At 44.0% G+C, this 22,892-nt stretch overlaps 1 protein-coding gene across 4 annotated transcripts in view; it reads right to left on the bottom strand.

Moving 5' to 3' along the window:
- Window positions 1–18,037, bottom strand: part of LOC135910235 (uncharacterized) — a 104,612-nt gene extending 86,575 nt beyond the window's left edge. Inside the window, exons 1-4 of one of the 4 annotated variants that reach the window (XM_065442284.2) lie at window positions 17,641–18,037; window positions 12,641–12,692; window positions 9,718–9,785; window positions 7,812–7,891 (exon numbers count right to left, since the gene is read on the bottom strand). In XM_065442284.2, coding sequence (XP_065298356.1) covers window positions 7,812–7,891; window positions 9,718–9,760 — 123 coding nt within the window. In that variant the 5' untranslated portion in view covers window positions 9,761–9,785; window positions 12,641–12,692; window positions 17,641–18,037. The remainder of the gene's footprint in view (window positions 1–7,811; window positions 7,892–9,717; window positions 9,786–12,640; window positions 12,693–17,640) is intronic. The other 3 variants (XM_065442285.2, XM_065442286.2, XM_065442287.2) reach the window with 3 other exon arrangements.
- Window positions 18,038–22,892: the final 4,855 nt, after the last annotated feature.

Below are 22,892 nucleotides of genomic sequence, written 5' to 3'. Positions count from 1 at the left end.
TTAAAGCACAAGATTAGCTATTTCAAGCAGCTTGGCAAAGCTCTACTATGAGTGAAATACAGGGAGCTTAACAAAAGAATTCTTTACATGACTTTGCTTAGGCTTACTATATATCGGCCATATAGTAAATGTAAGGTTACTGCCCTGATCACTGCATATTTGCCAGTTTTTCCCATTGATTACAGGGAAGAACAATTTCACAAGAATAGGAAAGAAAAAAAAATTGTCCACTGGCTTTTTTTCTCTTTGGCCATACCCAGTATCCTGGTCCTATACGATTCCCAACCAATTTTTTTTTCACACGCTCAACTATTCGGACTTATTTGCAGCACTTCCACGGGCCCCATAGAGCCAATGTGTAATGGCAATCGGTATGTTGGATGTCAAACGAAGATTTACTCGATTTCTCCAATCAATCTAGTCAAAGGCATGATTTGTCATCACTGTCACGAACTCAGTTTTTAATTGTTTCCAGTTTGACCAGCATTTTACGACCTTTTGGCCGCTAAGGTTGACAATACAGTGACTAAACCAAAACTCAATCCCCGACACGTTCTTCCACGGCAAAAGCCTCATCTAGTACGATAAGGTAGTGCAGAAAATGGGGTAGCGAGAATTAAAAACTGAGTTGCCATTACAATTGCCATTGGAAATTTGCAGTCAGGAAGTTTCACGAGAACAAGCACAGTGTTTGTTGCCCTGCCGCAATGTCATCCCATGAGTTCACATGCAAAATAGATCTGGAACATTGCATGCGATTATTTAAAGTAGATTTGCTAACAACGCACAAAAAGTGAGCTCCGAAATGTGTTGTTATAAGTAAAATGATGAGCTACATGCTGAGTGGACTGTACGACTTATTCCCTCGGCTAACTGCACAACTTTTTTTTTTTTATGACTGACGCATAAGAAGAGTGCCTGTACGACATTAAATCATCTTTGGCTGGCCAACTTAGTTCACAAACATGTAAAGCTTATAAACTTCCATAATGCGTTGAATAGCATAAAAAAATTTTGTAATCTCCCGAAGGCTGAGTCGCAATGGCCTATGCAAAAACACACAAGGATGGCGCTGCTAAAATAGATTGCCTAGAATAGGACACGAGTCCTAAACGCTAGCCAACACAGGGCTATGACTCCGTGATTCCTACAGAACATGCATGTCCTGCTAAATTTAGTGATTTTATTCAAATCTTCTGTTTTGGAGTAGAATGGCACAGCTTGAATGTGCGATGCAGGATGCCGCAATTAGCGCAGTGCTTCCACCTCTAAATTTCAATGCCATGGTAGCGACCATCCCTAGAAGCACACAATGGATAAATGAGATCATTCACAAAAGATGTTTGAATGATGATCCCACATGGGCTGATAAAATCGCTGACACCTTTCACACAAACCGTAGTTGCATAGGAGCCCAGAGAAGGGCTTTGCTGCCAAAATCTGCGATTTTAGAGGAAGACCGCCAATATAACTAAAATATAACTAACAAAACAAATGTGCATTTTTGACGTAAGTTACAAAACTGTCACCTGTCTTACTGCATCCTATTGCAGAAAGTACAACACTCCTAGACATTTTCTGCGTTAAAGCTGAATGTAGTTCTAATTTCATTAAGCAAACAAAAGAAAAAGTGATGGTACCGTATTTACATGATTGTAAATCGACCCATTTTTTTTTATTTTAAAATCTGAAGTGTGGGGGGGGGGAGTCGACTTGCAATCAAAACCAAAACATGGCACCGCCAAAAAAGCGAGACCAAGGAGATATCGGGGGAGCTACAACGTAGTTACAATTTTATGTTTGCTCTATGGCCCTACCCGCAGTTTTCGCTATCCCGCACGTTTGTTCGCTTTTCGGAAGGGTTTTTCAACATTTCTCAGAGTTTTACAGCGCATACGAACAATGATGACACTTATGGGGGGGTGTCGATAGTTGATGGAAGTGCCGCTGTTCCATTCGCAGTGGCACACCCAGAACGGCGGCGCTTCCAGGGAGTATCGATATTTCATTGACGAGCAGACACCGCTCACGTGTTTCTTTTTCTCCGTAGTTCTTAGTTTGACGCGTTCGACTCGACTGTCGGCTACATGTTACTTCCATGCTTCCTCAGTCGTCATGAGTGCTCCAGGCCCATTACACATACGGCCCTCGTTCACAGCAGCGTTCAAGAGGGCTGCCGAAGAAACAAATCACTGCGCAGCAGGCCAAAGGTTAGATGTTTCTGAATGGGTGCTGCGAGAGTGGCGACTGCAGCGAAGCAAAATTTTCACTTGTGAAGGCAAGCGAAGAATTTCCCATGGGCCTAAGTCGGGACGCTTTCCAAAGCTATAGGCCAAACTTGCGGCGTATGTCGCTGAAATGTGTGACTGGTCCCTGCCAGTGAAGTGCGACATGGTCATGAAACAAGCCCAGATCTTCGCCTTTTAGGGACCTGCTCCACTGTGAGTACGAGTGGCTGGTGGCAGAAGACCGCGAACTTATGCCAACCGGACCTGTCAAAACAGCCTCCCTAACGGCTTGCATGTAGTTGGGTGCATTCGGCGTGGGCTGCTGTTCCACAAGATGTCGTGGTGCGGTCATTTGCCAAGTGTGGAATTTCGCTGGACGACGACGTGCTGTGGGACTGTAGCAGCGATGATGATGGCAGAACTAGTGAAGATACTGGCACAAGTGAAGACGAGTAGTCCAGTGACCATGCCAGCTACCAATAAATTTTCATTATCGAATGCGCCCTCGGGTATGCTTTCTTTTTTTCCCATCACACGCGATATGGGGGGGGGGGGGGGGGTTGACTTACATTCGAGTCGACTTACAGTCGTGTAGATACGGTAAGTGTAGATGATTGTCACAGACAGCTGACGGGCCTATGAGCCCTCTGTCCCGTAAGGTACACGCTCAAGTCAAGGACCTGGGCCACGGCCCCTTTGTTAGCCGCATACCCCCCCCCCCCCCTTTTTTTCTCCTGCCACCTGTCGAGGCATTGCCCTTTCCTTGTGTGTAGGGAATGCAATGGGATGCTGGTGGCTGACATTAGCGCAGACAGGTGCAGGAGCTTTTTGCTAATGCCGGCAGTCGACATTTGGACCTCAATCGATACAGTCGTCGAAGGATATGCGTGTTCGAGGCGGCAACTTGGTATCCGTAAGAATAGTGGCCACTCGTTTTGTAGGCTCATCATCGTCATCGACCCAAGTCACCAGCCGTGCTTCAACATCTAGTCAGCTTCGATACGCAAGACCCTGTGGATGGACAATTTTTGGTCTGCGCAGAACTTTTTTTTCCTTGTCTTTTATGTATATAATTCCAACTGGAATAGTGTGCGCTGCATCGCACCCACGTGATGAGTATAAACTTCTATAAGGGGCACGTTTTTTTTCTTTGACATACATGTAATTCAGAGTCTTCCATCTCGTAGAATATTTTAGTTTTTTTCTTTCTCTCATGCAGAGCTCTTGTGTTACTTTGTTCCTCCTGTGGCACGTTCCCATCTCTTCCTTTGTTTATATGATTTCTATCTGGTATTTTTACTAGATGCCTTTTTTCTGTTCTCGAATATGTAAATGCCCATGTTCGCTTCTAGTTTCTGTCATTCCTCCATGACATCGACAAACGTGGACCCCACAAGGGTCGACCGTCGAACCGCAAAATTGTGATTAAGCACATGGAGGCTTTTAGGGCGTCACAGACGAAAGCATCAAATGGGTCTATGGCGAGGTGCTCTCACAAGATGGCGGGCCTCACCAAGTGAGTGACAATGATTCAATTTTAGTCGGCTATGTGTGCAAAGCTTTGTGCCATGCCTTTTATGCGAACCATATTACGAGAGCTCAACCCAGCTCCTCAGGCGCGGCGGTGTCGCCTTCAATACCACGTGACACCGTGACGTCACGACACAGGAGAAACGGGGCTCCAACTCGTGCCGTCGCTCGCGGCGTCGCGGCGGTATATAAGCAGCTGCGCTTGCCTCTGCTAGACACTCACGAGGTGAGATGCCTCCTGGAGGCAGAGCTGCTCGTTGGAATGAGAAGCGAAGGTTGCGGCTTGCTACAGAGACTGTTTCTAGGTGGCTTTGCTACGACGCAGCGACTACGCGCCCCGCATCGAACGCGGTGAGCGTCGAGCAACGCAGCGTTCGGCGCGACAACGAAATGTGCGCCTGAGCAAGCTCCGCACGCCTGAGCCGACACCGACGACACCGGCTTTTTTGCGACACGAGCTCCTTAACGCTGTCGCGTTAAAATAAAGGCTAGTATGCTTCGCATCCTGGGCTTAACCTTAGCTAAGCCACAGCCAGTTTTTTATTTCCCGAATTATTTTACAAATCCCCACAGCACCCTTGCCCCACCCTGTCATCATGCTGTGAAATACTGCAACAACGTCCTCCTCCATATTCTTGACACCGACAACGCCGCCACACATGAAAACAATTACTGAACTGTTACACCACTTAGCTTTACTGTAAAAAACTGAAACAATTCGCCTCATCTGGTGACCCGTCCAAGGCAGAGCTCATTGCAGACATGCCTCTCATCTCTCCCGACTGCTTCACCGGCTTCCATTTGCATGTTTGTGGTGGGCCCAATGTGAACTTAGCTTTAAGAAAGCTTGTAGTTACAGTTGTCCAAATACTAAATGTTGAATACAAAACAAGCAGTCTTAGCTATTCTAGCCTTATTCGATTTCATAATTCTCTGTTCAAAATACGCAGTCTAATATTCGTTACTGTTCGACTCTAAGAGATGACACCATTTACTGAAGCCTACCAGAAAACCAATGCAAGAAAGTGACTGCTGCAAACGATTTTGCTGCAAGTGAGACGCGGTTTACTGCACTGGTTCTTCAATGAGCAAACGTTCATAGCTTCTGGATAATTTCCAGCCATACAATGCAGATGCCTGGCCTCTAGGCAGCCTATGAATTCATTATCTTGATTTAGGAACAGCAAGCCATTATTTGCCCATTTGGCTAACATACCTACACTTGCAACTGTTCAAAACAATGTGCAAAACTGCATTGAAAACTAAACTCGTTCAAGTGTATGAGCCATTCTGCTCCGAAACACAAGTTTAAGCGAGTACAATATTCATGTACAGTCGCGGACAGAATAAAATGGACCACAGGATCTCCGAAAACGTTCAATTCCCGAGCAGCCTGTAGCAGTAACCAGTAAAACCGCCCACGACAACGTTGTTAGCATATTCTAGTCGAGGTCCAGAATGCAAATACCCGATTGCGTTGTGAGGTCGCGGAGATATTCAGCTTTTTCTTAGATTTTATGGTCCGTAATATTCTGTCCGCGACTGTACATCTGGTGCCACAGCACTCCTCTTTTATTCATTATTATCACAGTGCTGCAAATACAGTCATCTTTGAGTTTTTCCTCACAAGCAGATCACTAAACATTCAATTCTGAATTGCATTCTGTCTACCAAATAGTGTGAATAAGTCGCGTTTATTAGCACGCCACATGGACTACACACACTATATACCTTTTATATTTCAATTTGCATACATATGGTAAAATATGCAGTTTAATTATTGGATGGTCAAAAGACATTTTCATCTAATATTTATACATGATTTAATTAGGAAGCTGCACTATTCAAACGTTCATACTTTCAATGAGACTGCCAAAAAATGTGGCAAATATTCATCCCCTACATCTGCATTCCAAGTGTCATTCTTCCCCAAATTATTAAAGAGCGGAACGCCCTTCCCGGCACTATTTTCCCCGCCGCCCCTACTGATGTTTTCTGCTGCGCTCTGGCAGCATTTGCACATGAGTGCAACATGACTTCAATTGATTTCATTGAGTGTGCCGCTGTCACCTGCTGATTCCACTGCAATCTGTGTCCAGTGCAGCAATCACACCAAACACATTTTTATGCCATGCTGGTAACTTTTTGCGTTTGCTCCCATATAATACGTCCCCTACAACAATGCCTCAGGGCGAATGTACAGGGTGTCTACCAAGTTGACATTTACAAATTCCCTGAGCTTTCCAGGTTTTCCCCGAGTACCTTTGCAAATTTCCCTGAGCAACGCAGAACTATGTTTTATGTCCAGACGGGAAACCACGTAGCCCGATGCTGTAACTCTCTAGTAAGCGTGTGAAAAAATTTTTTTTAAAATGCCATAATCCAGTTTGAACACTAAGGAGTAGTGTTTATGTTATTCCAAAAGAGATTAGAAGGAAGGGGTTAGTAAAATGCACAGCAAATAAAATGTCTTTGAAAAAAATTGCGAAACCAGTCAGACATTCTCAAATACGCATAAAAAGGAGATGCGTACAGAAGCAAGTATTTTCGAATAAGAGCTATTTCTATCAACTGATAGCAAGCTCAGTGGTATGAGGCCCAAACTTTGTTGCAGCGGGATTCAGCTGTAATAGTACTTTGGCCATCTCAAACACTATTAGCAAGAATTTAGACAAATCACCCCTCGCCAATCTTTTTAATGTGAAACATTCTTTGCCTCATTCTTGGTAGATTGAGCTATGTAGGCAGGCTCCTGTCTCGTCTAGCTTTCATAAAAAAAAATAATAATGTGCGACTGATGCGGGAATCGAACCTCTGCCATCACACGCCACAGCTGGGTACTCTAACCATCGGGCCACGATCACGCACATGCTTCTCTTGTTCTAATGCCAGCCAGCTGTTCAAGAGACTTGGCACGTACAACCCATGTCACTTTGTCGTCATCTTTCCTTGTGACAGCTCATGCCTTGAGGCGCCACACCCCGTCAGACTGCACCATCTCTAGGACTGGCCCACTTTGCCCAGTACTTCTCTTGTAGAAGCCTACGTTACTTAGAAACTGTGCAACGTTGTAGAGACTTCACGATAGCCCGAGTTAACCACGTTTTTTAACATACACCGCATGAAATAGCCATAAGTACGTACGATTGCATAATACATAGTTGCTGATGACATCACAATACCGCATTCATCTCGCTTCCGCTCGTCCACTGCCTATGTAGAACCGAACAATCGCTATGTCATAGGCTTGCCTTGAACGGCTGGCATGGAAATCACGCTATTGCCATCATACAATCACCTACAATGTGGCTGCTGTCACACTGCTTTTGTCGCACAAATACACTCGTGACCCACACGCACAACTACTCAATTTGCAGGAACTCCTTGGTCCACCTGGTATCATTTTGCAGAAACCCAAATGATACTGGATAGCCAAGTACTTGCAGAATGTTTTGCATAACAGATTCCTACAGTGCGTAGCATTCACACCATTTTTTTTTTAGTGTTAAAGGCGCTTAAAGGAGAGACACTAAGTAATTATATCTTTCTTTAAATTGCATTACTCCGTCAGTCCAATTGCAATCAGAACTCTGCATAGACAAGTAATTCTGCCTGCCATCACCTATTTGTGATGGCAGGCAGAATGAAAGTGTGGCTGAATTACAAATTTGACTGAATTACCACTTTGGCTTAATTACAAATTTGGCTGAATTACAACTTTTGGCTGAATCGCAAAGGTTCAGCCAAACACTGATGCTTTGCAGTTCAGTCTTTGGCTCTTATGAAATACACGGCAGCCCATCTTTATCGAGAAAAAATTGAAATACAGGCACCATCAAAATATACGACGTCATGGCAAGATAGTGCAGGAATTTCAAGGCAGTGCTGCCCCCTGTAGTATTTAGTTCTCACATCTTTCTTTTTGGCTTACCGAACCTCTTCTCACAGTAAGAATTACTCTGTTCGGTATTGCAGTAGTTAACTAATACAGCTCAAACCATTTTTCTCTTTAAAAACACCATTTTTGCAATCACAGTGCAGCAAGTATCATACCATTTCGTGTGCATCTTGCTGATGGCTCCGGGCAACACAACTGATGTCTGATGGCTCCTCGCACAAAGGTGCATCTGAAACTATGTAAAGTGAAAAAAAAAAAGCATTACTTCAAGACAAGAGGAGATCCAGTAAGGGGGTGTGAACCTGAAATGAGGAACGGTTAGGTGGAACCAAACTATTGATAGGTCGTGCTAGGGTGTTGGGATGATGTGACAGTTGTTCTCCATCCTACACACTTTGCAAACAGCTTTGTTTTGTAGTTCAATATGTGGCAGTGGTTCTCCCTAGCAGCTTTGCACATTCGCTATGGATAACTAAAGGAAGCTGCACAATGTTGCTGCAGCAGGTCTGCATACAGAAGACCAAAAATACTAAAGCCACATGCTATTACAGTGCCACAAATTCCATCCACTAAAAGAGGGCCAGAATATAGAAAAATCAAATAACTAAATAAATTTCTAATCGTGCATCCTCAAAAAAAGTAACTGCAAGGTGATGCAAAATTTATCGCTCCTAAATAGGCCCAGCAACACTTCTTTTTGAACACAGCAGATAAACTTGCTTAGTCACTAGCTAATATTGTCATCATTATCTGAACCACTTAATTATCTTTGCGCATGCACATGCAAGTAATGACCAGCAGCCTTACCACTCTCCCTGAAAAGTGTACAATCATTAGTGTAGACTGTTGGGCCAGTTGGTGCATCATGTAGCGTTGTTGAGTAAATACGGGCAGAGAAAAATGAGTGTCTGTCCTGTACACTCAATTTTTTCCCGCCCGTATTTGCACTTGATGACACTATATGTACGATCATTTTATTTAACCATTAGTACTAACATGTGCGGAGCAAGAACTTTTAAGTGGAAAGAGAGTTTAAGAGAGAAGCTTCAGAAGAAGTTGAAGACCGTGCAAGGGGCGATGGAATTGAAAAAAAATAGAGGTGTAACATTAAGAGACAGGAAGACAGTGGTGTGTATCAGAGAGCAAAAGCAGGTAGCCAATGTTCCAGTTGACATTAAGAGGGAGAAATGCAACTGGGAAGGCTATGTAGTGCATAGGGGATATAACTGGTGGTCTACCAGGCTTACAGGATGAATGTCAAGAGAAGGGAAGTGTAAAACAGCAAGGAACTGTGAGGAAATTAGGAAATTTGAATGGATACGATGTGGTCAGCTGGAGCAAGACAGAGGTCACCGGAGATCACTAGGAAAGGCCTTCATTCAGCAGTAGACATAACAAGGCTGATGATGATGATAATCGTGATAATGCCCCCTGCAAGCCTACAATTTCACTGAAAAGGCTGTCTGATTTTTCTGAGATTTTAAAAAGTCACACATATGCCTCCTTTATTCGAAGCAAATACCATGGCTATGGGAAGGATTACTTTAGACATCACCACGAAGCAATGGCTCTAACAAAAGCAGGGGGAGAGGATGGAGAAATATCATTACTGATGTGGTAGTGCCACCATTTGACGGTGAGTGACGCCGCTGATAACACGACCTCCGAGATGAGTGGTTACAATTAAAAGTCGTGGTACACTACCTTACCATCACACTGATGCAAAGTTTGGCACCAAGATGGACGGAGCATGGTAGGCAACACTTGCTTGGGCACAGTGGCATGTATTTGAGTGGAGTTTGAACAATATGAAAAGAGTGGAAAGGCTGCAAGGCCATGACAGCAGGAGCATAATGTTGCCGACCACTCCACCCACACGAGGCACATTCAAAAGCTTTTTGCTAGAAAAGACTTGTCAGGTAGATGACCCACAGATATTAGACACGTTCCACACCTTTCACAAAAGGCACTGCAAGGCCTCTTCACATACTGACACACCAAGCACCCGTGCAACAGGGCACATTGTAAGCAACACTAAAGTGCACAAAAGGTAACACCAACCCTGAGAGAAGGACTCTGTCTTTATTCCGACCGGCTTCAGCATGTCTAGAATCACCGGCTTCAGGATGCTAGAATAAAAATAAGAGCACTGTCACCTCTTTCAAATCCAAGCACCACAAAAGCATGGAAGCTAGTCATACACTCATTTATTAAAGCGAAGCTTTTTTTTTTTTTTGCCTCTTCCCCCTCCCCCTTTTATGGTTGTCGGCTGCAGCCGTTTTGCCAATTATACAACTTGGATCACTGGGTATGTGAAAATTGTAGCACTGCGTAAATAGTGATTTTCGAAACCAAGTTGAGCACGAGTTGAGTAGTGCCAGAAGTGAATTGAATTGAATACTTTTCAAGCAGATAATTTTATAGTAATGAATAGTTGTTATCACAACTAACATGAAACAATGCTCACATCTCAGTTATCGAGTTTCTGTCATTACACACAATACGTTAAGAAGCGTTAATAAAAGCTTGAATGGAGCAAACAAGTAGTTCCTTCACAAACACAGGGCTATTCAGGCATTGCAAATGATCGCTCTACAGACTGGTAAATATGGCTACCCATGTGATGTAGCCTCCTTCCCTATGCAATTTCTCATGTTTTATGTCTATACTATGCCCACAGGGGTGAAAATTGACTGTACTTTTGCTTCCATTGAATGTTTACTTTGGCACAGTTAGTATCTTGAAATATTACTAATTCACATTTAAAAATAGTGAACATTCGGTTTGAAGACCCTGTCGAATAGGACACTGTCCGATTTCGTTATTCGAAAGTTTTGAATGCTTGCACAACCCTAGCAAATGGGCCTGTGAGCATTCTTAGCTAATCATGAAGAATGGGCGTGTTCAGAATAGACAAGCAGAACAAAAGTAGTGAAGTTGCCAAGTGAGAGAGAAAAATGTATTTACAGAAGGGCAGAAAGGTTGGCCTTAGCTATAGCTTGCTCTGGCTTGCTACTCTACACTGGGGCAGAAGAAAGCTGAAGAAGTCAGCTACAAAGAAGTGGTCAACAAAAGCAGCCGAGTGCGGACAAAGACGTGAAGTGATGAGAACCTGACCACACCATGCAATGAGCGCGAAGCGTTGAGCTACAGAGAAGTGAAAACCTTTCTGTAAACATCAAAGAAAGCTTCACTTATCCCTGATTAACGCATGAAGTGGGAGCTGCCAGTTTTTGATGCATCGCATTATATGGTTGCCGGTCGAAAAATTTGTGTGAAGCCAAGCCCTCTTTCCCAATACAGGGCGAGCATGTGCAGTTTAAGCTCATTGTGTGCACAGGTGATAGCTGGCATCCAGTGTACGGTGACAAATGACCCACTGCCCACGATCACAATAGGCCTGCCAACGCAAAACATTCTACAAGCCCATCTGCTTTCACCGTTCCCCGTACACCATACATAGAAAGGAGACACTAAACCTAGGCAAGAAATGCCTAGGCCTATACAAGAAGGGGGATAGCAGGCAGTATGGTATGACCTCGTAAATACCCGACCAGTGAGAATGGAAGGTGAACTAATGGGGACCGAAAACAACAATATGCACCACTCATGCATTAATTACACATGCACACGTTGGTTATGCCACACCGGGCATCCCGCAAACAAATTAAGCAGAGCCTCCTTGAACGGGAACGGTCAGAGGTATGCGTAGCATTGTAGGGCAGTCGGCGTGTTGCGGAATGTGTATGCTCAGCAATGTAAATATGTGCATCTTTCTGCTCGTACTCCTTATGCATACATAAACTTAAAAATGCATACTCCATCAGCGTAACTGCCCTCTTCTCTTCTAGTATACAGCGACCAGAGTTTCTACAACAGCAACTTCGAAAGAAGATGTACTTCTCACTTCCTTTGTTCTTGCTCAGACTTTGCAGCTACATTGCATTTTTCTGCCTAAATAAATAAATAAGCCTAGGTCAGTCTAGGTCCTGGATTTGGCAAGATTCAGTCAACGATGAATGTTAGATCCTTTAGCCTTAAAAAGGGTGATGCTTTCGAAGCCATCCGTGAATGGAATATGTTATTGCCTCTCACCACTAACACAGAGTCACTGTCTCCGTTTGAATTAAAAATTGAAAAAATTGTTTAGCAGGTTAAAATTGCTAGTGCTATTATTGATTGTGCAAACCACCATGTACTTGTGCCCTGTGTATGTAGTCGGGTATGCAGCGTAGAATACCTCAATCGCCTTTTTTTTTTTAAGTTCGCATGTACTTGTGTTTGGTGTATACATTTTGTAGTGAAAATTGTTTATGTTTAAAGTGCTAAACTGACGTTATACATGTATTGATACTTAACATTATCAGTGTTCTTTGTCTATATATATATATATATATATATATATATATATATATATATATATATATATATATATAGTGCCCACCTGCTATGGGTCTCAGTAGAGACTGGCAGTATTGTAAATTAAAATATATAAAAATAACTTCATTATCATGCATAACACGTTCCGCACCACGCTGACTGGCCTTAAATGCAATGTATATTTTGTACAGTTCCCGCTTAGGGAGGTTCCTCTTTAATTTTTTGTACAACCGCACTAAAATGCAGGTGGGTGCATTAGGTAAAGGGGCGTGCAGTGAACCAATCAATGGTGCAATGTTAATGAACAAGCACTAAATAGCACACAGCGATGCATAAAAACAGAAGATAAAAGTTAAATGTTCATGCAAATATACAGCAGCATACAAAAATAAACGGTGGAAATATACATCAAAACCAGTGTATACAGCGACCAGAGTTTCTACAACAGCAACTTCGAAAGAAGATGTGCTTCTCACTTGCTTTGTTCTTGCTCAGACTTTGCAGCTACATTGCATTTTTCTGCCTACATCCGTGAATGGAACTGTACATTTTCTTGCATGTTTTATCCAGGAAAAAAAAAAAAAGGGCACTGGTGTATGCTCACCTCACTATACAAGAATTGAGCTCTTGGAGAGACGAACTCGCTTCCTGGATGTCTGAAAACAGAAATCCAGATAAACGCAAGTGTTTCATTCTACAATGTAGACCGAAATACTTAGAACTTGTTACAAATATTGAGCAGTAACAAAGTACAGGCTAGCCCATAATTTTCTATTATAGGTGCTGGAATAACAACATTGGTCGATGCAAAAGCATAAAACAAATCCTCAAAAAGTAGCGACCATAAACAACAAGCAGTGGCCCCTGTCACCGGCACGAGATTTTTGCTTGGAATTGGACACAGTGTTGGCATTTGTGAACTACCAACAAACAAACCCAGGACATGAGGCAGGACAGATGGCGGTTTCATTCACATATTGGTCTCAAAATTGTGCATTATCAAGGTCTGTGGCAGCATACACAACTAGTGCAAATTATCACAATTGTCTTGCCCTGTTGCACAAATGCCACCATACTAATTCCAATTATTTTTGCTGCATCCGCAAAGTAACTCAAGCAGTTTAAATGCTGTGAACAAAGAAAGAACAGATAATCCTTGTGTGTCTTCGAAGTCTAAATGCCAATTCTCTCTGCCCAGTATTATGGCAGAAAGACTTTTTATAGCTAGGGGAATGATAATAGAAGTAATCTATGCACCGCTGTTAAGCATGCGACTGAACGTGACCAAAGATTTTGCTGCAAGATAGTGCTTGCGTTTCTATCTTGAAGTATCTTGATAACGTTTCTATCTTGAAGTATGCGAGAACGAACAAATAAGCCTAGGTCAGTCTAGGTCCTGGATTTGGCAAGATTCAGTCAGCAATGAATGTTAAATCCTTTAGCCTTAAAAAGGGTGATGTTACCTCACATTCACTTTCTATTTTCTTGATTTATGCTTGAGATCTGGTACATATATCATCCCTTCCAGCTAAGCATGATGCAAGGTAACAGTGACACGATATTTACAATGGCCACCGTTGAACACAATATACAAGCACAACATTGTGCGAAAAGAAAGAGGGCATTGGGACACTGAAACCCCAACTTCATTACTTTTATGCTCAATGAAAAGATTTGTGATTGTTGCAGGGGTCTTATCTAGATAAGGCTAGACAGTACAATGTAAAACCCTCAACTAGACATTGTACAGCTGTGTGCAGTACATAATTCAATGTATTCAGAAATTATTTCACTCCAATAAAACAGCTCCACCTATAAGAGGTATTTCACATGGCAGGCTCTGTACGCCAGGACAGATGAAGTCGAGACAAGGAACGCGGCACAAGAACAGCCCGAGGTAAAATTTTGCAACACAAATAGTCTGTGCAAATGTTACCCAGACAGTTGTCACAGATATCAATAAACCACACAAAGAGATATCCTCTTTCCATAACAAACAACCACATTCCCAGATCGCAAGAACATCTAATTAATGTCTTTAACCTTTGCCATGTCCTAAAGGACACAGTTTTGCTCTCCACAAATAAACAATATGGTAGGTGCAAGATAAACTGGAGTCAAATGCTGCACCCACTGATGCGTTTGCAGTGTACCATTGGTGTGACAGGTGATCAGCAATATGCGATTACTTTGCCTACACAGCTTGATTCTAATCAATTCGAACAACTTCCCCTGTTCACCCAGTTTCTTTCATGGATTATATTTTCACTTCTATTGTGGAGCACTCAATTATAAAGGAAAATGGCAACTGAGCAAGTCACTGGTCCCACACACGGCTAGACACCTATTTATGCAGAATGATGAGCAAAACGAGAACAAGGTGAAAGCAGGAGCCAACGTTTCGACAAGTGTACTTGTCTTCTTGAAGCCTTGAAGAAGACAAATCCAGTTGTCGAAATGTTGGCCCCTGCTTTTACCTTGTTCTCCTTTTGCTCGTCGTCTTGAATTTCCATCTCCCGCCTACCCCGTGTTTTCCCTGGATTTATGCAGAATGTCACACAGGCAGAACGCTGGCTTTGCACCTTTGTGCTAGTCACCATGTCCCAGCCACCAGCACTTGGGAGTCCTAAATGCCATCAACAGCATAGTGCCTAGCTGCTGATGAGAGCCAAGTCAGGTTGCAAGCATGTAAAAAAATTCTAACACGCATATAAGCCCATGTCTTCATTTTGTATTTGCCGGTAGGAGCCCATCGGCATGAAGCAAACATCACAGGCCCATTAAAGGTTCTACTTCCTTGTCCTCTCCAATTCATCTGCCTTCTGTCATCCTCTTCCTTACAGATCATAACACCCTGCAAATTGCCGGGTATGTCGGCAAGGACTATCACCCTTAGTTTATGTCACAGGACAAGATTCAGCGGTACAAGACAACATTACCCAACATTTGGAGGTCACTCCTTTCTGTGTTGTACAGGCTTATAGTGGAATGGGCAAGTCGTTGGATAGGTCTCCAGCCAAAGTTCTTAGCACTGCCCACTTCCTTGATGTTTTGCATCAGAGTACCCTCAGGGGAGGGTGGAGGAGCTCGCACCAAAACATAGGAAAGGGTGGGAGGGGTCATACGACGATCACTGCACACACAGCTTTGCTGCCGCTGAAGCCTGAGCATGTCTCAGGAAGCCCCCCTCTTGATCTACCAGTGGGGTAAACGCTGCATTGTCCCACTTGGTCACTGCATTTTTGCAGATGGTGGTGGCTTGCTATGCAGACGTAGCCTTCATGATAGTACACTTCTTAGTCATGTGCGCCTTGGCTAAGTAATGTCTTCAGCATGAGCCAGCTGTCAAAGATGTTTGCCCACAGGAAGCAGTCCTTTGGAACCTGATTCTGCAGCAGCTTATGCAACATGCTGTCCTCAAGCTTTTTCTAAAAAAAGCTGTTGTTTCTGACATTCTCCTCATTCACGCTCTTGTGCATGCCCGATGAGATGGAGAAGGTCTCACCCCGGCCAAACGTGTCACATATTGCAATGTCATCCTTGCTGCATGTCTTCAGTGATGCACAAACCAAGAGCAACAAAAACAAGCCCAAGCATCCACTCTTTCGAACTTCAATGATGAACTTGAACTCCACGCACGCCCTCAGTGTAGACCTGCATGCATTCTGCCACCAAGTCGTGGTTCTCATCTGTCAGCTCCAGCTTTGACGCGACCCACGCAATGGTAGTCATGGTCACGTTGTACTCTGTCATTGACACACTCGTGCTGGTTCTTAAGAATGTACTGCGCCATGACCGAACAGTTTCATTCAGCATTAGCACTTAGTATGGTGTTACTTTACAACCATGTGCTGGATAAAAGTTCAAGTATTTCTGACTGCAACAAACCAGTGGGCACGACTGCCAATAGTGACTCCATTCACAGTTCTCCTTGCTTGTCATTCTCTTGTTTGGAATCTGTGCCACGAGCGTGTCGGGAGTTGGTCTAGCTCTAGCTGTCGACAGAGTACCAAGGCGCCACTTCAGCCACACCTTTCATTTCAGATGCAGTGTTGTCCTCTTTGTGCTCAGTCACCCATTCCTCAAACACAGCCTCCTTCTCACAGAATGATACGGCTATGCAACTCATGGCAGCAGCAGAAGGCCCAAGTCTGTTCGTCTTATGAAGGACCACCTGTGGCACCGCTGCCTTTCATTTGCAATCATTAAACTTCAAACCTGATCTATAGTTCTCACCAGCTTGTCCTTGTACAATTCCATGTTGTCCAATCTTACCAGTAACCCCTCCCCCACGTTATGTGAAACATCATCACATGGGTATGAACTTTGCTTTTGGCCTGCACGGTACTCAGACTTCCAGCTACCAGTGCTTCTTCCGTGTTATTTTCTATTGAAATTACCTGCTTTGTCACCTTCGTTTTATTCAGTACAGCATATATATGTTGTGATAAAACTGACTAAACGCACGCTTGAAAAAGAAAAGCAAGGAGTGAGCAAGATTGTTACGAGGATCGCAACTCCATTTCTGTTGTGTAGGGGGCAGGACAGCAGCATGAATGGAGTTATGCATGCTGTCAGTAACATACCTGTCATGCTGGTTGTAGCTAAGTAAGGCTGCAAGTATTTCAATATCCTAACTTCTTATCCATAGACATAACCGAGCCACCATTCGTCAGCTGCTAGGCATTATATCATATGCATTAAACGAGCATCATAGGTGCTGGGAAGGTTCCCAAATTCAGATAGTGTCAAACTTTGTCTTGACCAAGCTGGACAAAGGTGCCTTACAGATACGATTCCGTGTTTTAATTGCGACAACGTTTTCCGACACGACATTGCAGACAACAGCGGAATCTAAGGTAGCACACACCGAGGCGGCGGGGTTGCTCTGGCATAAGTGAAACTTCACAGCAGAGTAGTTTTAGGTTGCCCTCAAAGTGCGGTGCTTTGGACGACTGAAACAACGGAGTTCTATGCGCCCTCGAACTGTTGTGCAAGCACGAAATTGCCCTAGACGTCTTTAGCATCAAAGTCGCGAAAGAAGCTTGAATAAGCGGTCCCCGGGAAAGTGCAACAAGCACGTGCTCAGCGACTGCAACGCGATACTCAGTGCGCGTGGCTGCCGACGCTTTCTGCTCCACCGGTGAGCGCGGTGGCCTAGCTGGGCGATCGCCCGGGAGCCAAATGCAGCCAGAATGAGTCAAAAATGCTCCCGTATTCACCGCATACCACACTGCTTCATATGTCCCTAGCGCTCACAAGTGGCACAAAAAGAACCAGTTGCCATGCACTCCGAGCAGCACGCGTTTCAATCGCCGAGCACTACTTTAAGCAAGATATATTGTCAACGCTTCGAGTGCATACTAAACTGCTACGCAGCGCTAACAACTTGAACGTTTAACATAGTGCATGCGTGCATATGCGCGGAATAGCGAGCACAACAAACACACACAATACGAAACAAGATTGAGCATGGCTCATGTTGCGGAGTGTGAAACTGGGCGATCGAGTGTAGTGCGCGATTTAGCGCTCCTTGAGCAACTAGGCAATCAGCAAGTCCTTTTAACTGTATCTGGTGACGAATGACATATCGGTTAAACTTACCTCTAGCAATCAGACGAACGCGGTCGACCTGGGCCTCCTCGTTGTAGAAGCAGTTCAAGCATTGGCCAATATGGCGCTCCGTCTGGCGGTTACGCGTCTAAATGCGCCAGAAGCGAACGCACGTAACCGACAACGCGGACGTTTAAACAAAAAGCTTGGTATTGATTTCTGATCATTGAATTTCCCACCACTTAGACAAACGTTCATGAAAAATGCTGGCTTGAACTTCGTCGGCGTTGTGCGCTTGTCTCCTCGCACGTTTATCCAACACCACAAGTACGGCGCGTTATACCACAAGAGCGGCGCGTTTTGGACGTAGCACGCCACCTGCGTGCATCCGCGTGCAAAAAAATAGTGCGGTCATGTATTCAAACGAAAACAGGAATAAAAATATTTTTCACAGTTAATATATTGTTATAACCTGAGTGTTTCAGTTACTATACACGCTTAAAAGTTTGCACCCTTTGGAGCTCATCTCGTCCCAGAACGATAAGCGTCATCTGACTTGCTTGCGTTTCCTTTCTTGAAAACGCGGCGCTCGCTACTTTCTTGTCGAGAATGCTATGTCACGCTGGTAACGCGCAAGCCGTTCCTGACGTGGACGTACTGAGCAGCGTTAACCCTTTGACGGTCAATGACGTAAATATACGGAGCCGCGAACAAGTCCGAAAGTGGTCGAAACCGTATATTTGCGGCGCCGTGTGTACGTTTAAAAAGCGCGCCAATTTCCTAACTTTTCCTTTTCTGTCATGTGCTGCCACTATGTGGGAATACAGGGAATTTTTTTCGCGCGTCTTCCTCTCTCGGTTTTCGTTGCATGGTTAGTTTTAGCGCTGGTTTGCTCCCACGCTTCTGTAAACGACTGCTCGCGCATGGGCGGGCGGGCGGCCGTTTGGATTTTGTTTCGGGGGCGGTTTCGGCTGTTTGTGCGAAATTGATGGCTATCTCGTTCCTAATCGCTCAAAGGGCGACCGCTTGTTTCTCGCTCGTTTAGTGCTCACAGGGGTGCGCATAGGATGGATGCCGCCGTGCATGTGTTTATTTTCTTTTTTTTTAAGAGTCGCGAAAACTAATTGCCCTAGCTGGTTGGCGATAAGATGAAGATTAGCGGAAGTCTGTCACAAGTGTTGCTTTTTTTCATGGGCATACAACCAAACAGTTTTCTTGAGTGCGCGCACCTACACAGTTCGATTACGCTATGGACGTACGTATTAGTGTAAGAGCAGGAACATCTGAGGCTTGCGAAATGTTCTCGTGTGCGGATTTCCAAAGCCTTGAACTATGTGCATAAAAATGCATCAAATTTTTAATTCTGATAACTTTATTTCCATTTTTATTGTTGTTATTCATGAATGAAGAGTGCATTTATACCAACGCAAAATATTTTTTTCTCACTTTACGGTCACCCTGGAAAAACTACGGTAATATTTTTTCTCGATATAAGTGCCTAAGAAGAATCGGAATCTGCAATAAAAAAATCGATCCTGGGCGGTCGCATACGGCCAAAACAAATCGACCCTCAAAGCATTAAGGAAGGAAATACGGGCAAGACAGATGGCGATTGTCGTTGTGAGACAAGCCTCAAATAACGAAATTATTTTAAAAGTGTAACGAAATATTACGTTAATATTCGTTGCACTGTTTTTCTTTTGTTTCGTTTTGTGTGTGTGTGTGCACGTGTGTTCATCTCGAAAACAAATGTTTTGAACGCTTAAAGCACCTTTGTTTTACAGTGGATCTGCATTGCATACGTGTTATCCCAGCGTCCTAAAAAAATAATAAGCTTGATGATTCGCCGAGTTTATATTAGGAGCAAGCGGCTGGCATATGCTAGGGATGGTATACACAGGCAAATTTTCAAGTGTTAGCTTAAACAGATGCTAAATGAATATTCCCAAATCCTCGTTTTCGGCCTGCTTAGAGGTGTTATATGAAACGTTTTCAAATACTTCCTGTTGTCCTGGGATAACCGCGTACACTCTTAAACAGTTTGGCCCTTTGGGCCTTATGTTGTCCCTCAGCGATAATCGTCATTTGCCTTGCTTGCGTTTCCTTTCTTGAAAACTCTGCTCTGGGTATACTTTCCTGTAAGGAATGCTATGTGACGCTGATAGAACGCATGCCGTTCGTGACCTGGAAGTACCGGGCTTGCAGCGTTAAAGAAAGGAAATGCGGCAAGCTAGATGATTATCGTTGTGAGACAAGATAAGCCCCAGAGTGGTGGAAACATTTTTGTGAGTGTACAGTTGGCAGCTCTTTTATATTTCTATGCTTAAATAGAATTTGCAGCCGTATTTTCGTGCCATAGGTGCAAAAAAAAGAAAAGTTTTAAATGTTTAGGCTAATTATGTGTATGTAAAATATTTCCTGAATACTCTGTTTTCCCCCATTTTCATGCGTTATTGGACACACGTGGTTAGTTCTCGCGGCCTCCTCGGCGAACTAAATGAGGCATATTGCTCGTATTTCGTAGAAATAGGAAGCGTCTCCATGATGGGCGATGAACGAAAGAAAAAAGATTAAGACTGTGTAGGGTAATTACAGCTTTCGTAGAAAATTACTTAGACAAGAGTCCCGAAGCTTCAGAAGCCCATTTTTACAAAAAAGCGCAGCAATGTCGCCGCATATCCTGAAAGAACGTAACGTGCCAGTGAAATGACATTTCGACGGCATAGCTAGATGCCATGTTATGGTTGATACGACGGCAAAGTTCCGACAACGACTGTTAATTACGGTCTTTGTAAGAAAGCGCTTAGGATGGGCTCAAAAGCGTCGTTATACGACCGTTATAGGCAGCGTTTTACCGTGACCCGGCAGAGCTTCAGGTAGGCCACAGCGACATCACATTTGTAGAACACGATCTGGGGCCGTGTTATGCGTAATTTGTGACGAACGGGTGACACTTCTGGCCTAATTATGCACTCTGCAAATATTCGCTGGTACTCGTTTTCTTCCCATTTCCATGCCTTATACATGCTGTGGCACTATTTTCCGATTTCATAATGTGCTCGGCGATCTATATGACGCAATGCCTAGCTTGGGTGTATACAGGCTGTCCAAGCTAACTAGGTTTAAAAATATTCAACTGCCCCGTAGCTGGACAGAACAAAGGGAATGTTGTTTATCGTCGCTTGGAGATACTCAAACATTTTTTTTTTCATTCTGGCTAATTAGATAATTATTCTTACATAACTAATCAACTTCTCAAATATTAAAGTTACATTAAACGCGTCAATGAGGAAATTGTAGAGAGACATGAGAAAATCCCAATACAGCTTTCTGTTGCTCAATACGCTCTACATAAAAGTGATATTCCGATCGTGAAAGAAGCCCGCAAATACGCGCAAAATTGCCGCGCGACTGGCCGCTCGAGGCACCTTGCACCTTTATTTATCATAGACTTTGTTGCTACCCTCATATCTGATCTGAAAAACGCCCGAACTAGCGACAGGCTAAAAATGTGAGGCAGCGCTACGACAGTAAACTGAAGAACGCTTTTTTCCAAGGGGGCGAAATTTTATAACGGTTCGGAAAGCGAACGGTTCACATCACCGTGTGCGTCACTAAATGGACCGCTGCCATGCCGGAGGTGGAATAAGAGGAGAACGCGGCCACTAAACGAGAGGGTATTACCTCTGAAGTTCCCGTCATCATATTACGCGCTAGTCGAAGAACTTCACACCGTTTCTGTTTGCTCATTAAATATAAAATATATACCCCGAATATAAACTTGCAAGTTTTAACGTGTAAGCCTGCGGTGCCGAGTATTTAGGCAATGCTTCAAGTAATTTGTTTATGTTAATAATGGGAAAGAATTATATGGCGCACGAAGCGGACAATCCGGCGCCGTGACCGGAGAGGTTGAGCGCCGCGTGGGCCGCTGGATCGCTTGAAGTCCTACCAGATGGCTCTCATCTCTGCGCATGCGCGGTAGCGGCGGCTACTCGGTATAAAGAAGAGAACCAGACAGGTCCTCTTCGTACAAGACGTTCGCCACTAGTGTTTTCCGGTAAAGATTACCGCTGCATAAGGCTGCAGTTGCCGGGAAGCGGCAATTGTGTGGCCGGTCTATATATAGCGCCGCGCGTCGCGGCGCTGCCAGTCGGTGCGGTGATTTCGGTGAGTTCTGTCGTGCCTTCAACGGACCTTCAACTTTTCCGTCAGCAGAGGCGTAGCCAGGAATTTATTTCGAGGGGGGGGGGGATTTTACGCTGCCGACTACCATTCGTTCCCCTCTCTCTCTCTCTCTCTCTCTCTCTCTATATATATATATATATATATATATATATATATATATATATATATATATATATATATATATATATATGTGTGTGTGTGTGTGTGTGTGTGTGTGTGTGTGTGTGTGTGTTTGGAGGTTGTACACCACGCAAACTCCCTGGAAAAGCATCCTTTACCAAAGAGGATGCACGTTTTGCAGCCACTTTGCATCAAATTATGCTATCACCCTTATGATATTCTTAAAAATGATGATATGAAACAAAATTAAAATTTTGTTTACGAGTTGATGCCTTTATATAATGTATGTCGATGACCTACCTGGTACATGACTTGGAAAAACGAAGACCATTAAAAGCGGGGCCATGAAAAATGGCCAGGCTTAGCTTGGTTAAGCCAAGAATGTGTTGCATATTGTGCGAGTTGGGGCCCAGCCTTTCCTCCGGCTGTCGTGACGTCACGTCACGTGGTTGCGCTAAAGGTCAATGGTGGCTGCCCGGCCCCGCCCAAGGGCTGAACTGAGTGATTGCAATATGCAACGCATAAAAAACAGCGCAGGATCGTGTGTCTTCTCGTTTGCAGGCCAGACTTGTTGCAGCCCACGCGACAGTGGGGATCGCCGTTGTTTTCCAGCCACACCTTATCGTGAGTGGTCCGCCACGGCTACGCACGGGAGAGAGCGGGCACAATTTTCCATGTTTCCCATCTTCTCAATCGCACTTTCGGCGATGTGGGCATGCTATATTATTCCAAATTTAAAAATACAGCAACGAAACATTGCGCTAGAACTTCGATAGTATCATATGATACCAGTTTCACTCAGCTTTGATGACCTGCTGTCCGACTTGCTTGAAAAGATGTTTGGCAGTAACTTGCGATCGTGGCATCGTAGTCATCAGGCGGCTCATATTATTTGATTACACTCGGGAACTCAGGAGGCAGACAGTCTGAAGCAGGGCTGGTTCCTGTTTTGAAGCCTTTGTGAATGGTATGGCATCCGTTGTCCGCAGCAAAAT

Source organism: Dermacentor albipictus, chromosome 10 (assembly GCF_038994185.2).
Source record: "Dermacentor albipictus isolate Rhodes 1998 colony chromosome 10, USDA_Dalb.pri_finalv2, whole genome shotgun sequence".
Lineage (NCBI taxonomy): Eukaryota > Metazoa > Arthropoda > Arachnida > Ixodida > Ixodidae > Dermacentor > Dermacentor albipictus.
This window is presented reverse-complemented; position numbering and strand designations above follow the sequence as displayed.